This window comes from Pelophylax lessonae (genome assembly GCF_965119305.1).
Source record: "Pelophylax lessonae genome assembly, chromosome: 3".
Classification (NCBI taxonomy): domain Eukaryota; kingdom Metazoa; phylum Chordata; class Amphibia; order Anura; family Ranidae; genus Pelophylax; species Pelophylax lessonae.
Genome location: NC_138770.1, coordinates 687,456,949 through 687,473,107, shown reverse-complemented (window position 1 = coordinate 687,473,107; position 16,159 = coordinate 687,456,949). Strand labels below are relative to the sequence as shown.

At 46.6% G+C, this 16,159-nt stretch overlaps 1 protein-coding gene across 1 annotated transcript in view; it reads right to left on the bottom strand.

Annotated features, from left to right (window-relative positions):
• TOGARAM2 (TOG array regulator of axonemal microtubules 2) overlaps window positions 1-16,159 on the bottom strand; it is a 181,111-nt gene that overhangs the window by 80,415 nt on the left and 84,537 nt on the right. The window contains exons 3-4 of the mRNA XM_082251010.1: window positions 10,404-10,532; window positions 5,268-5,492 (exon numbers count right to left, since the gene is read on the bottom strand). Of these exons, the coding sequence (XP_082107136.1) occupies window positions 5,268-5,492; window positions 10,404-10,532 (354 nt within the window). The remainder of the gene's footprint in view (window positions 1-5,267; window positions 5,493-10,403; window positions 10,533-16,159) is intronic.

Genomic DNA, 16,159 nt, shown 5'->3' with positions numbered 1-16,159 from the left:
TATCAATATTTTACCCATTTGTTTTTTGTAAAATATAAAAGATGAGGTTGCATTGAGTAAATAGATACCAAACATGTCAAGCCTTGAAATTGTGTGCGCCTGTGAAATGGCAACAAACTTCAGTGCCCAAAATTGTCCATAGGTGACATTTCTGAGACCCTTCACCAGCGTAGAGTCAGTGATAGATGATGGCCCAAGGACGATCGCTCTCCCTCCCGTATGAGTAGTGATACCCGGTAAGTTATGGTATGTAGGTGCACCCAGTGTACCCCTTTATGAGTGGGGGACATAACATTTTTTTGTGTTTATTATTTGCTAGTTTTTACACTTTATTGCCCCCTCCTAGGGGGCTGTTAGTCCACTATGTGACATCACAGTGGAAATGAGAGGTCATCTTTAAAGAGATATCAGTGGTCACCTGTGGACTCCACTGAGGCTGATAAAGTTCAGATTGTCACCTCCAGGTCACTCACCAGGGGAGGAAACCCTCCATTCCACCAGCCAAAACCCACCATGCCCATAGGAGCAGAAGCAAAGCCTGGGCTATATGGTGGGGGTAGTCAGGTTGGGGGGTGGTACTTGGGGGTTGGTATATAGTTGAAGGGACCAGGCTGCTTCCACCAGACAGCCAACAATTAGATGACAGATGTCTACTAGTGCAGGTTATAAACGTTGGCTGGTAGTAAGGGAGTTTAAACGCTGGGGCGCTGCTTACAAGGGGGTAAGGAGACCTGTACTGGAGGTAGAAGGAGAAGGCCATTGCTGACCTCTCCTTGGAAAATGCTGGCTGTCAATCTGGTCCATTGACCTTCAATATTTTGAGAACCCTAAAGAATTCTTCATTGTCCTTCCATTGCCCATTGCACTCCAACCCCACAGGAGCAGTAGCCGAGCCTGGGGGATATGGTGGGAGTAGTCGGGTTGGGGAGTGGTACTTGGGGATAAGTATATAGTATATAGCAGTAGCTGAGCCTGGGGGATATGGTGGGGGTAGTCAGGTTGGGGAGTGGTACTTGGGGATAGGTATATAGTATATAGCAGTAGCTGAGCCTGGGGGATATGGTGGGGGTAGTCGGGTTGGGGAGTGGTACTTGGGGATAGGTATATAGTATATAGCAGTAGCTGAGCCTGGGGGATATGGTGGGGGTAGTCAGGTTGGGGAGTGGTACTTGGGGATAGGTATATAGTATATAGCAGTAGCTGAGCCTGGGGGATATGGTGGGAGTAGTCGGGTTGGGGAGTGGTACTTGGGGATAGATATATAGTATATAGCAGTAGCTGAGCCTGGGGGATATGGTGGGAGTAGTCGGGTTGGGGAGTGGTACTTGGGGGTAGGTATATAGTATATAGCAGTAGCTGAGCCTGGGGGATATGGTGGGAGTAGTCGGGTTGGGGAGTGGTACTTGGGGGTAGGTATATAGTATATAGCAGTAGCTGAGCCTGGGGGATATGGTGGGAGTAGTCGGGTTGGGGAGTGGTACTTGGGGGTAGGTATATAGTATATAGCAGTAGCTGAGCCTGGGGGATATGGTGGGAGTAGTCGGGTTGGGGAGTGGTACTTGGGGGTAGGTATATAGTATATAGCAGTAGCTGAGCCTGGGGGATATGGTGGGAGTAGTCGGGTTGGGGAGTGGTACTTGGGGATAAGTATATAGTATATAGCAGTAGCTGAGCCTGGGGGATATGGTGGGAGTAGTCGGGTTGGGGAGTGGTACTTGGGGGTAGGTATATAGTATATAGCAGTAGCTGAGCCTGGGGGATATGGTGGGAGTAGTCGGGTTGGGGAGTGGTACTTGGGGGTAGGTATATAGTATATAGCAGTAGCTGAGCCTGGGGGATATGGTGGGAGTAGTCGGGTTGGGGAGTGGTACTTGGGGGTAGGTATATAGTATATAGCAGTAGCTGAGCCTGGGGGATATGGTGGGAGTAGTCGGGTTGGGGAGTGGTACTTGGGGGTAGGTATATAGTATATAGCAGTAGCTGAGCCTGGGGGATATGGTGGGAGTAGTCGGGTTGGGGAGTGGTACTTGGGGGTAGGTATATAGTATATAGCAGTAGCTGAGCCTGGGGGATATGGTGGGAGTAGTCGGGTTGGGGAGTGGTACTTGGGGGTAGATATATAGTATATAGCAGTAGCTGAGCCTGGGGGATATGGTGGGAGTAGTCGGGTTGGGGAGTGGTACTTGGGGATAGATATATAGTATATAGCAGTAGCTGAGCCTGGGGGATATGGTGGGAGTAGTCGGGTTGGGGAGTGGTACTTGGGGGTAGATATATAGTATATAGCAGTAGCTGAGCCTGGGGGATATGGTGGGAGTAGTCGGGTTGGGGAGTGGTACTTGGGGGTAGATATATAGTATATAGCAGTAGCTGAGCCTGGGGGATATGGTGGGAGTAGTCGGGTTGGGGAGTGGTACTTGGGGATAAGTATATAGTATATAGCAGTAGCTGAGCCTGGGGGATATGGTGGGAGTAGTCGGGTTGGGGAGTGGTACTTGGGGGTAGATATATAGTATATAGCAGTAGCTGAGCCTGGGGGATATGGTGGGAGTAGTCGGGTTGGGGAGTGGTACTTGGGGGTAGATATATAATGGAAGTGACCAGGCTGCTTCCACCAGACAGCCAACAACCAGATGACAGGTGTAAGCAGAGCCCCAGTGTTTAAACTCCCTTACTGGAAATAGTTGGGAAAATATGGACTTTATAGGCACTGGTTAATTCAAAATTATAATTTTTATTGATTGACAATTAAAAGAAGGGAAGAAAAAGAAAAAAAAACCATAGACATAGAAAACATGACTTGCCTGGCATAGGCATATATGACAGTAGTTCAACAACCACAAAATAGATGCAGAGATATGCAAAATGATTTAGATACAATTTATAACTGAATGTATACATCACATCATATAGGTCTCATAGACCATGACAAAAACTTGCTCTGTCGTCCCTGAGGTCCCCTTGTGTGACATCTGATTTGTAGATGGTTTATGCAGCCAGAATGCTCTACATGTCTCGCTTAGAACACAGCTTCTTCTGGAGCTACTGGTACATATATTCTGGATATGCAGGGCTGGTGCTAGACTATTTTGCGCCCTAGGCAAGGCCAGCTACTTGCGCCCCCCCCCCCCCCCCCAAAAAAAAAAATCTAAATTAATTTATTTACTGTAGCACCAGAACTCCTGCATAGCACTAAACTGATGTCCTATAGGGTCTTTGCATGTGTGCACCCATGAAATGTCGAAAAACTTCAGTTCCCTATATTTTTCATAGGCAACACTTTAAAAGCCCCCTACAGGACATCAGGTTAGTGTCATGTGGGGGTTCTGATGCTAGAATTATTGCTCTCACTCCAATGTGTACATAACATGGATAGGGCAATTGCATGCATTTTTGTATGTGTGAGTGTGTAGGGGGGGGGGGGGGGCTTTAAAATGTTTTTTTTTTTCATGGGTCTTCTTAAATGTTTAAAAAAATAAATATATTTTATTTTTTTGACATAACTTTTATTGCCATTACATAGAGGACCAATAACCTCCTATATGATAGCATATAGGTGACAGGTACTCTTTATTAGACATTCAGGGTCTATTAGATTACAACGGGTCTGAACAGTAAGTGACACAATCTGATTCAGCGGTTCGGTGAAGTCTGGACAGAAATGTGCCCCCAGGCGGCAGTGCGCCCTCGGCGGCTGCCTAGTTCACCTAGTGGGAACACCAGCGCTGTTGATATGTCCAAATAATGGTTCAACAAGAGCCAATAAAGTAAAAAGAGGTAACGAGGAGGTTGAGTATGATGCCAAAATTGTCCAAGGAGCTGGTAATAAGTGTTTATAAGGAAACTGCATTGGTTTGATTAAACCACCCAGTCATATATGAACTAGGTATGCAGGCCTAGAGATGAATAAGCCCATTAGTCCATATACAAGCACGGATACCTTGAAATCAGTACCAGACAGGCTCCGGACAACGCATCTCCAATCCTCCCCGGATGGCGAACCACCGCCACTTATTACCAGCTCATTGGACAATTTTGGCATCATACTCCACCTCCTCGTTACCTCTTTTTACTTTATTGGCTCTTGTTGAACCATTATTTGGACATATCCAGAATATATGTACCAGTAGCTCCAGAAGAAGCTGTGTTCTAAGTGAAACATGTAGAGCATTCTGGCTGCATAAACCATCTACAAATCAGATGTCACACAAGGGGACCTCAGGGACGACAGTACAAGTTTTTGTCATGGTCTATGAGACCTATATGATGTGACGTATACATTCAGTTATAAATTGTATCTGAATCATTTTGCATATCTCTGCATCTATTTTGTGGTTGTTGAACTACTGTCATATATGCCTATGCCAGGCAAGTCATGTTTTCTATGTCTATGGTTTTTTTTTCTTTTTCTTCCCTTCCTTTAATTGTCAATCAATAAAAATGATAATTTTTAATTAACCAGGGCCTATAAAGTCCATATTTTCCCAACCATTTCCAATTCTAAACATTTAGGATGTGGCACTTTTTCTACTAATTTAGCGCCCAGTAATACTGCTATCTGGTAGCGCATACTCAAATCTACACTCCCTTACTACCAGCCAACATTTATAAACTGCACTAGTGGACAAGTGGGTAAGGAGACCTGTAATGGAGGTATAAGGAGAAGGCCATTGCTGACCTCTTCTTGGAAAATGCTGGCTCTCAATCTGGTCCATTGCCCTTCAATATTTTTAGAACCCTGAAGAAGTCTTCATTTCCCTTCCTTTGCCCATTGCACTCCAAGCCCACAGCAGCAGTAGGAGGAGCCTAGGCGATATGGTTGGGGTAGTCGGGTTGGGGAGTGGAACTTGGGGGGGGGGTACTTTTAAAATTCCTAGAAACAGCGCTGGTGGACAAGTGGGTAAGGAGACCTGTACTGGAGGTATAAGGAGAAGGCCATTGCTGAATTGCTGACCTCTCCTTGGAAAATGCTGACTGTCAATCTGGTCCATTGCCCTTCAATACTCTGACAACCCTGAAGAAGTCCACTGACCAGGAGTTTTAACTTGGCTTTGACTTTATAATATGCATGCTTCTTCCGGGATGGTGCCTCAGTACAGCCAGGGACTGAGCATTCTCACCTCTCAGTACAGCCAGGGGCTGAGCATTCTCACCTCTCAGTACAGCCAGGGACCGAGCATTCTCACCTCTCAGTACAGGTCTCCTTTTAGGATTCAGCTGTGCACACTCACATTTTTTTATTGTTTCAGGGTATCGGTTGGTCTCACCTCCTCTGGCGCTGGAGCTTTCAGACATCTTCCGTTTCAGCTTGTCCTTCAGCCGGGCTGTCTCCAGGGCGGCGCTGTCCACCTCCTCATGCCTCTGGTTCTTAAAAAGGGGGTCACTTTTACCCTCCAAGTCCAGCGGTGGAGGGAGGATGTCGGTCTGAAGGTCGTCTCCACCCCACAAATAGGACCTCTTCATCTGGAGGCTCAAGGAGGGCTGTAGAACAGCTGGAGATCATAAAGAAAGTTCAATGAACCTTTGTGTTCCATTATGTAACACTGCTTGGTGAAAACTAAGAAACTATAAAACAACGTATCCATAACACTCCAGATCCATATATCTCCTGATCATTGTACAGACCTCCACATATCTCCTGATCATTGTACAGACCTCCATATATCTCCTGATCATTGTACAGACCTCCATATATCTCCTGATCATTGTACAGACCTCCATATATCTCCTGATCATTGTACAGACCTCCATATATCTCCCATCATTGTACAGACCTCCATATATCTCCTGATCATTGTACAGACCTCTATATATCTCCTGATCATTGTACAGACCTCCATATATCTCCTGATCATTGTACAGACCTCCATATATCTCCCATCATTGTACAGACCTCCATATATCTCCTGATCATTGTACAGACCTCCACATATCTCCTGATCATTGTACAGACCTCCATATATCTCCTGATCATTGTACAGACCTCCACATCTCTCCTGATCATTGTACAGACCTCCATATATCTCCTGATCATTGTACAGACCTCTATATATCTCCTGATCATTGTACAGACCTCCATATATCTCCCATCATTGTACAGACCTCCATATATCTCCTGATCATTGTACAGACCTCCATATATCTCCTGATCATTGTACAGACCTCTATATATCTCCTGATCATTGTACAGACCTCCATATATCTCCCATCATTGTACAGACCTCCACATATCTCCTGATCATTGTACAGACCTCCATATATCTCCCATCATTGTACAGACCTCCATATATCTCCTGATCATTGTACAGACCTCCATATATCTCCCATCATTGTACAGACCTCCATATATCTCCTGATCATTGTACAGACCTCCACATATCTCCCATCATTGTACAGACCTCCATATATCTCCTGATCATTGTACAGACCTCCATATATCTCCTGATCATTGTACAGACCTCCACATATCTCCTGATCATTGTACAGACCTCCATATATCTCCTGATCATTGTACAGACCTCCACATATCTCCTGATCATTGTACAGACCTCCATATATCTCCTGATCATTGTACAGACCTCCACATATCTCCTGATCATTGTACAGACCTCCACATCTCTCCTGATCATTGTACAGACCTCCATATATCTCCTGATCATTGTACAGACCTCCATATATCTCCTGATCATTGTACAGACCTCCACATATCTCCTGATCATTGTACAGACCTCCATATATCTCCCATCATTGTACAGACCTCCATATCTCTCCTGATCATTGTACAGACCTCTATATATCTCCTGATCATTGTACAGACCTCCATATATCTCCTGATCATTGTACAGACCTCCATATATCTCCTGATCATTGTACAGACCTCCATATATCTCCTGATCATTGTACAGACCTCCATATATCTCCTGATCATTGTACAGACCTCCATATATCTCCCATCATTGTACAGACCTCCATATCTCTCCTGATCATTGTACAGACCTCTATATATCTCCTGATCATTGTACAGACCTCCATATATCTCCTGATCATTGTACAGACCTCCATATATCTCCTGATCATTGTACAGACCTCCACATCTCTCCTGATCATTGTACAGACCTCCACATATCTCCTGATCATTGTACAGACCTCCACATCTCTCCTGATCATTGTACAGACCTCCATATATCTCCTGATCATTGTACAGACCTCCATATATCTCCTGATCATTGTACAGACCTCCACATATCTCCTGATCATTGTACAGACCTCCATATATCTCCCATCATTGTACAGACCTCCATATCTCTCCTGATCATTGTACAGACCTCTATATATCTCCTGATCATTGTACAGACCTCCATATATCTCCTGATCATTGTACAGACCTCCATATATCTCCTGATCATTGTACAGACCTCCATATATCTCCTGATCATTGTACAGACCTCCATATATCTCCTGATCATTGTACAGACCTCCATATATCTCCCATCATTGTACAGACCTCCATATCTCTCCTGATCATTGTACAGACCTCCATATATCTCCTGATCATTGTACAGACCTCCATATATCTCCTGATCATTGTACAGACCTCCACATCTCTCCTGATCATTGTACAGACCTCCACATATCTCCTGATCATTGTACAGACCTCCACATATCTCCTGATCATTGTACAGACCTCCACATCTCTCCTGATCATTGTACAGACCTCCATATATCTCCTGATCATTGTACAGACCTCCATATATCTCCTGATCATTGTACAGACCTCCATATATCTCCCATCATTGTACAGACCTCCATATATCTCCTGATCATTGTACAGACCTCCATATATCTCCTGATCATTGTACAGACCTCCATATATCTCCTGATCATTGTACAGACCTCCATATATCTCCTGATCATTGTACAGACCTCCATATATCTCCCATCATTGTACAGACCTCCATATATCTCCTGATCATTGTACAGACCTCCATATATCTCCTGATCATTGTACAGACCTCCACATATCTCCTGATCATTGTACAGACCTCCATATATCTCCCATCATTGTACAGACCTCCATATATCTCCTGATCATTGTACAGACCTCCATATATCTCCTGATCATTGTACAGACCTCTATATATCTCCTGATCATTGTACAGACCTCCATATATCTCCTGATCATTGTACAGACCTCCATATATCTCCTGATCATTGTACAGACCTCCACATATCTCCTGATCATTGTACAGACCTCCATATATCTCCTGATCATTGTACAGACCTCTATATATCTCCTGATCATTGTACAGACCTCCATATATCTCCTGATCATTGTACAGACCTCCATATATCTCCTGATCATTGTACAGACCTCCACATATCTCCTGATCATTGTACAGACCTCCATATATCTCCCATCATTGTACAGACCTCCATATCTCTCCTGATCATTGTACAGACCTCTATATATCTCCTGATCATTGTACAGACCTCCATATATCTCCTGATCATTGTACAGACCTCCATATATCTCCTGATCATTGTACAGACCTCCATATATCTCCTGATCATTGTACAGACCTCCATATATCTCCTGATCATTGTACAGACCTCCATATATCTCCCATCATTGTACAGACCTCCATATCTCTCCTGATCATTGTACAGACCTCTATATATCTCCTGATCATTGTACAGACCTCCATATATCTCCTGATCATTGTACAGACCTCCATATATCTCCTGATCATTGTACAGACCTCCACATCTCTCCTGATCATTGTACAGACCTCCACATATCTCCTGATCATTGTACAGACCTCCACATCTCTCCTGATCATTGTACAGACCTCCATATATCTCCTGATCATTGTACAGACCTCCATATATCTCCTGATCATTGTAAAGACCTCCACATATCTCCTGATCATTGTACAGACCTCCATATATCTCCCATCATTGTACAGACCTCCATATCTCTCCTGATCATTGTACAGACCTCTATATATCTCCTGATCATTGTACAGACCTCCATATATCTCCTGATCATTGTACAGACCTCCATATATCTCCTGATCATTGTACAGACCTCCATATATCTCCTGATCATTGTACAGACCTCCATATATCTCCTGATCATTGTACAGACCTCCATATATCTCCCATCATTGTACAGACCTCCATATCTCTCCTGATCATTGTACAGACCTCTATATATCTCCTGATCATTGTACAGACCTCCATATATCTCCTGATCATTGTACAGACCTCCATATATCTCCTGATCATTGTACAGACCTCCACATCTCTCCTGATCATTGTACAGACCTCCACATATCTCCTGATCATTGTACAGACCTCCACATCTCTCCTGATCATTGTACAGACCTCCATATATCTCCTGATCATTGTACAGACCTCCATATATCTCCTGATCATTGTACAGACCTCCACATATCTCCTGATCATTGTACAGACCTCCATATATCTCCCATCATTGTACAGACCTCCATATCTCTCCTGATCATTGTACAGACCTCTATATATCTCCTGATCATTGTACAGACCTCCATATATCTCCTGATCATTGTACAGACCTCCATATATCTCCTGATCATTGTACAGACCTCCATATATCTCCTGATCATTGTACAGACCTCCATATATCTCCTGATCATTGTACAGACCTCCATATATCTCCCATCATTGTACAGACCTCCATATCTCTCCTGATCATTGTACAGACCTCTATATATCTCCTGATCATTGTACAGACCTCCATATATCTCCTGATCATTGTACAGACCTCCACATCTCTCCTGATCATTGTACAGACCTCCACATATCTCCTGATCATTGTACAGACCTCCACATATCTCCTGATCATTGTACAGACCTCCACATCTCTCCTGATCATTGTACAGACCTCCATATATCTCCTGATCATTGTACAGACCTCCATATATCTCCTGATCATTGTACAGACCTCCATATATCTCCCATCATTGTACAGACCTCCATATATCTCCTGATCATTGTACAGACCTCCATATATCTCCTGATCATTGTACAGACCTCCACATATCTCCTGATCATTGTACAGACCTCCATATATCTCCCATCATTGTACAGACCTCCATATATCTCCTGATCATTGTACAGACCTCCATATATCTCCTGATCATTGTACAGACCTCTATATATCTCCTGATCATTGTACAGACCTCCATATATCTCCTGATCATTGTACAGACCTCTATATATCTCCTGATCATTGTACAGACCTCTATATATCTCCTGATCATTGTACAGACCTCCATATATCTCCTGATCATTGTACAGACCTCCATATATCTCCTGATCATTGTACAGACCTCCATATATCTCCTGATCATTGTACAGACCTGGGTCGGCTCCAGCCCAGCGGTTTCCATACAGCTGTAGGTTGGAATCCCCATTGTGTAGAGACCCGAATCCTGGTTTCATCTTGGGAACGCTGCCGCAGTACACAGCAATGGGGGCTCTAAACTTGGCTGGCGTAGGAAATAAACAGAATGTTAGCTTAGAAGGAAAGTCCTATTAGTCAGCAATAAACGTGAATCCCATTGAAAGCCCCACCCTGTTCACCTAAGTCAGCATTTTCAACCTTTTTACCCCAGAGGAACCTTTAAAATAATTGATGAGATCTGAGGGAACCCATGCTAAAATTAATTAATTGGTGGCCCAGTGGGAACAATGTCCTCCATACAATGTCCTCCATACAATGTCCTCCATACAATGGTGCTCAGAATGGTGTCAGTGGGAGGAATAGTGCCCCATCATTGGTGTCAGTGGGAGGAATAGTGCCCCATCATTGGTGTCAGTGGGAGGAATAGTGCCCCATCATTGGTGTCAGTGGGAGGAATAGTGTCCCATCATTGGTGTCAGTGGGAGGAATAGTGTCCCATCATTGGTGTCAGTGGGAGGAATAGTGTCCCATCATTGGTGTCAGTGGGAGGAATAGTGCCCCATCATTGGTGTCAGTGTGAGGAATAGTGCCCCATCATTGGTGTCAGTGGGAGGAATAGTGTCCCATCATTGGTGTCAGTGGGGGGAATAGTGCCCCATCATTGGTGTCAGTGGGAGGAATAGTGCCCCATCATTGGTGTCAGTGGGAGGAATAGTGCCCCATCATTGGTATCAGTGGGAGGAATAGTGTCCCATCATTGGTATCGGTGGGAGGAATAGTGCCCCATCATTGGTGTCAGTGGGAGGAATATTGTCCCATCATTGGTGTCAGCGGGAAAAATAGTGCCCCATCATTGGTGTCAGTGGGAGGAATATTGTCCCATCATTGGTATCAGTGGGAGGAATAGTGCCCCATCATTGGTGTCAGTGGGGGAAATAGTGCCCCATCATTGGTGTCAGTGGGAGGAATATTGTCCCATCATTGGTGTCAGTGGGAGGAATATTGTCCCATCATTGGTGTCAGTGGGAAAAATAGTGCCCCATCATTGGTGTCAGTGGGAGGAATAGTGCCCCATCATTGGTGTCAGTGGGAGGAATAGTGCCCCATCATTGGTGTCAGTGGGAAAAATAGTGCCCCATCATTGGTGTCAGTGGGAGGAATAGTGCCCCATCATTGGTGTCAGTGGGAGGAATAGTACTCCATCATTGGTGTCAGTGGGAGGAATATTGCCCCATCATTGGTGTCAGTGGGAGGAATATTGCCCCATCATTGGTATCAGTGGGAGGAATAGTGTCCCATCATTGGTATCAGTGGGAGGAATAGTGCCCCATCATTGGTGTCAGTGGGAGGAATAGTGTCCCATCATTGGTGTCAGTGGGAGGAATATTGTCCCATCATTGGTATCAGTGGGAGGAATAGTGCCCCATCATTGGTGTCAGTGGGAGGAATAGTGCCCCATTATTGGTGTCAGTGGGAGGAATAGTGCCCTATCATTGGTGTCAGTGAGAGGAGTAGTGCCCCATTCTCAGTCAGTGTTGGTGTCAGGAACTGCGCCCCAATGTCAGGGTAATAATGATCCAAGGGCTGGATAAAAGCAAGCAAGGGGCATCATCCAATCCCCAGGCTGCAGTTTGGAGACCACTGCTGTAATGTTACCATTGGAAAGTGCCTTGGGGATAAACAGCGCCCTCTTCTGCCTGAAGAAGTGTATGACCACATATGTGGTGCCAATGCTGTAAATTGCCTTATTTCTGTGAAAAGTCCATTCCTACAATATAGATAAAATGGAAGCATTCTTGTGTGATTACTGAGTTCTTGGGTACAATCTCCTACAACCTTCCCCCATGTGATTGAGAAAAGGAGATGGGAAGGTGTTCTGTAGTCCTATCACGCTTCCTGTCCAAGAGTGACAACGTTGCTGCTCAATTGATGCGGGAGAGTGAGCGTTGTCACCCTTGGACAGGAAGTGTGATATTGTGCAGCCACCACATCTGAGGACTGGTCTGAGGACGGCAATCTGCAACTTATGACATTTGTAGTCTTTGGTTTGGATACACTTGAACCTAAATGTAACCAACATCGCCGATTGTCGGTACCCTTACCCTTCAGTGAACACCCCTACAATCTCCCAAAACCTGCTCCAGGAACCTGCACCCCCACATTTAGGAAAATGGACTCCGCCCCATCCTCACCGAAGAGACAGCAGGCCAGGAAGGAGGAGGAATGTTGGTCTTTGGAGTAATAATAATGTGACAGTTTCTAATCTTCCCCAATTTTACTAAAAGAAAGGTATTTTGTTGCAGGTTGTGTCCCCGAATGTTCTCTGTTTCATCCAATAGCTGGATGGTAGGGAAGGCCCAACACTCTACTTTGTCTTTCGTTGGGGTGAAGGTTCTTAGAACTTACTGTAAGGTTGAGGAGGATCTGTGGCCAGAGCTTCCACTAGGCAAACTAGGCAGCCACCTAGGATGCACTGCGACTAAGGGGCGCAGCCACGGGCCGGCACTCTCTCTCCATCATGAATGAGTGAGCAGAGGGGAGGGGTGGTAGTGGGGAAGGAAGAAGGGACAGAGGAAGATTTCAGGGTGTCTGAGGCAGTGGCAGAACTAGGAGGAGCATTCTAGAAGAAGGAATCAGCAGGATAATGGTGAAGGAGGGCAGAGTGCGGGACACTCTCTTCATACTGCTCTGGGGGGTGAGTGTCTCCAGAAGAGGGGATCAGGGTCCCTAAGTGTGACTTGGAGGATCCCTCGTGTGAAAGGGAATCAGGGTCACTAGGTGTGACATGGGGGATTGGGGTCACTGGGTGTAACAGGGGTTGGGGGTCACCAGTTGTGCCATGGGGAATTGGGGTCCCTGGGTGTAACAGGGGTTGGGGGTCACCAGTTGTGCCATGGGGGATTGGGGTCACTGGGTGTAACAGGGGTTGGGGGTCACCAGTTGTGCCATGGGAAATTGGGGTCCCCAGGTGTGACATGGAGGAACATCAGGGTCCCCAGGTGTGACATAGAGAAACATCGGGATCCCTGTGTATGACATGGAGGAACATCGGGGTCCCATGGTGTGACATGGAGGAACATTGGGGTCACTGGGTAGGACAGCATGACATAGAGGAACATTGGGGTCCCATGGTGTGACATGGAGGAACATCGGGGTCAGTAGGTATGACAGCATGACATAGAGGAACATTGGGGTCCTAGGATGTGACATGGTGGAATATTGCGGTCCCTGGGCGTGATACGGAGGAATATGGGGGTCACTGGTTATGACAGAATGACATGGAGGAAGATTGGGGTCCTAGGGTGTGACATGGAGGAAGATTGGGGTCCTAGGGTGTGACATGGAGGAACATTGGGGTCCTAGGGTGTGATATGGAGGAACATCACGGTCTCTGGGTGTGATATGGAGGAATATGGGGGTCACTAGGAATGAAAACATGACATAGAGGAACATCGCGGTCCCTGGGTGTGATGTGGAGAAATATGGGGACCCTGGGTGTGATATGGAGGAATATAGGGGCACTGGGTGTGATATGGAGGAATATGGGGGGGCACTGGGTGTGATATGGAGGAATATAGGGGGCACTGGGTGTGATATGGAGGAATATAGGGGGCACTGGGTGTGATATGGAGGAATATAGGGGGCATTGGGTGTGATATGGAGGAATATGGGGGGCACTGGGTGTGATATGGAGGAATATGGGGGGCACTGGGTGTGATATGGAGGAATATGGGGGGCACTGGGTGTGATATGGAGGAATATGGGGGGCACTGGGTGTGATATGGAGGAATATGGGGGGCACTGGGTGTGATATGGAGGAATATGGGGGGCACTGGGTGTGATATGGAGGAATATAGGGGGCACTGGGTGTGATATGGAGGAATATAGGGGGCACTGGGTGTGATATGGAGGAATATAGGGGCACTGGGTGTGATATGGAGGAATATAGGGGGCACTGGGTGTGATATGGAGGAATATAGGGGGCACTGGATGTGATATGGAGGAACATTGGGGTCCTAGGGTGTGACATGGAGGAACATTGGGGTCCTAGGGTGTGACATGGAGGAACATTGGGGTCCTAGGGTGTGAGGTGGAGGAACATTGGGGTCCTAGGGTGTGACATGGAGGAACAGTGGGGTCCTAGGGTGTGACATGGAGGAACATTGGGGTCCTAGGGTGTGACATGGAGGAACATTGGGTCCTAGGGTGTGACACAGAGGAACATTGCGGTCCCTGGGTGTGATATGGAGGAATATAGGGGGCACTGGGTGTGATATGGAGGAATATGGGGGGGCACTGGGTGTGATATGGAGGAATATAGGGGGCACTGGGTGTGATATGGAGGAATATGGGGGGCACTGGGTGTGATATGGAGGAATATGGGGGGCACTGGGTGTGATATGGAGGAATATAGGGGGCACTGGGTGTGATATGGAGGAATATGGGGGGCACTGGGTGTGATATGGAGGAATATAGGGGGCACTGGGTGTGATATGGAGGAATATAGGGGGCACTGGGTGTGATATGGAGGAATATGGGGGGCACTGGGTGTGATATGGAGGAATATAGGGGGCACTGGGTGTGATATGGAAGAATATGGGGGGCACTGGGTGTGATATGGAGGAATATGGGGGGGCACTGGGTGCGATATGGAGGAATATGGGGGGCACTGGGTGCGATATGGAGGAATATAGGGGGCACTGGGTGTGATATGGAGGAACATTGGGGTCCTAGGGTGTGACATGGAGGAACATTGGGGTCCTAGGGTGTGACATGGAGGAACATTGGGGTCCTAGGGTGTGACGTGGAGGAACATTGGGGTCCTAGGGTGTGACATGGAGGAATATAGGGGGCACTGGATGTGATATGGAGGAACATTGGGGTCCTAGGGTGTGACATGGAGGCACATGTGGGTCCTAGGGTGTGACATGGAGGAACATTGGAGTCCTAGGGTGTGACGTGGAGGAACATTGGGGTCCTAGGGTGTGACATGGAGGAACATTGGGGTCCTAGGGTGTGACATGGAGGAACATTGGGGTCCTAGGGTGTGACGTGGAGGAACATTGGGGTCCTAGGGTGTGACATGGAGGAATATAGGGGGCACTGGATGTGATATGGAGGAACACTGGGGTCCTAGGGTGTGACATGGAGGAACATTGGGGTCCTAGGGTGTGACATGGAGGAACATTGGGGTCCTAGGGTGTGACGTGGAGGAACATTGGGGTCCTAGGGTGTGACATGGAGGAACATTGGGGTCCTAGGGTGTGACATGGAGGAACATTGGGGTCCTAGGGTGTGACGTGGAGGAACATTGGAGTCCTAGGGTGTGACATGGAGGAACATTGGGGTCCTAGGGTGTGACATGGAGGAACATTGGGGTCCTAGGGTGTGACATGGAGGAACATTGGGGTCCTAGGGTGTGACATGGAGGAACATTGGGGTCCTAGGGTGTGACATGGAGGAACATTGGGTCCTAGGGTGTGACACAGAGGAACATTGGGGTCCTAGGGTGTGACATGGAGGAACATTGGGGTCCTAGGGTTTGACATGAAGGAACATCGCGGTCCTAGGGTGTGACATGGAGGAACATTGGGGTCCCTGGGTGTGATATGGAGGAATATCGGGGAGCACTGGGTGTGATATGGAGGAATATCGGGGGCACTGGGTATGACAGCATGATATGGAGGAACATTGGGGTCCCTGGGTGTGACA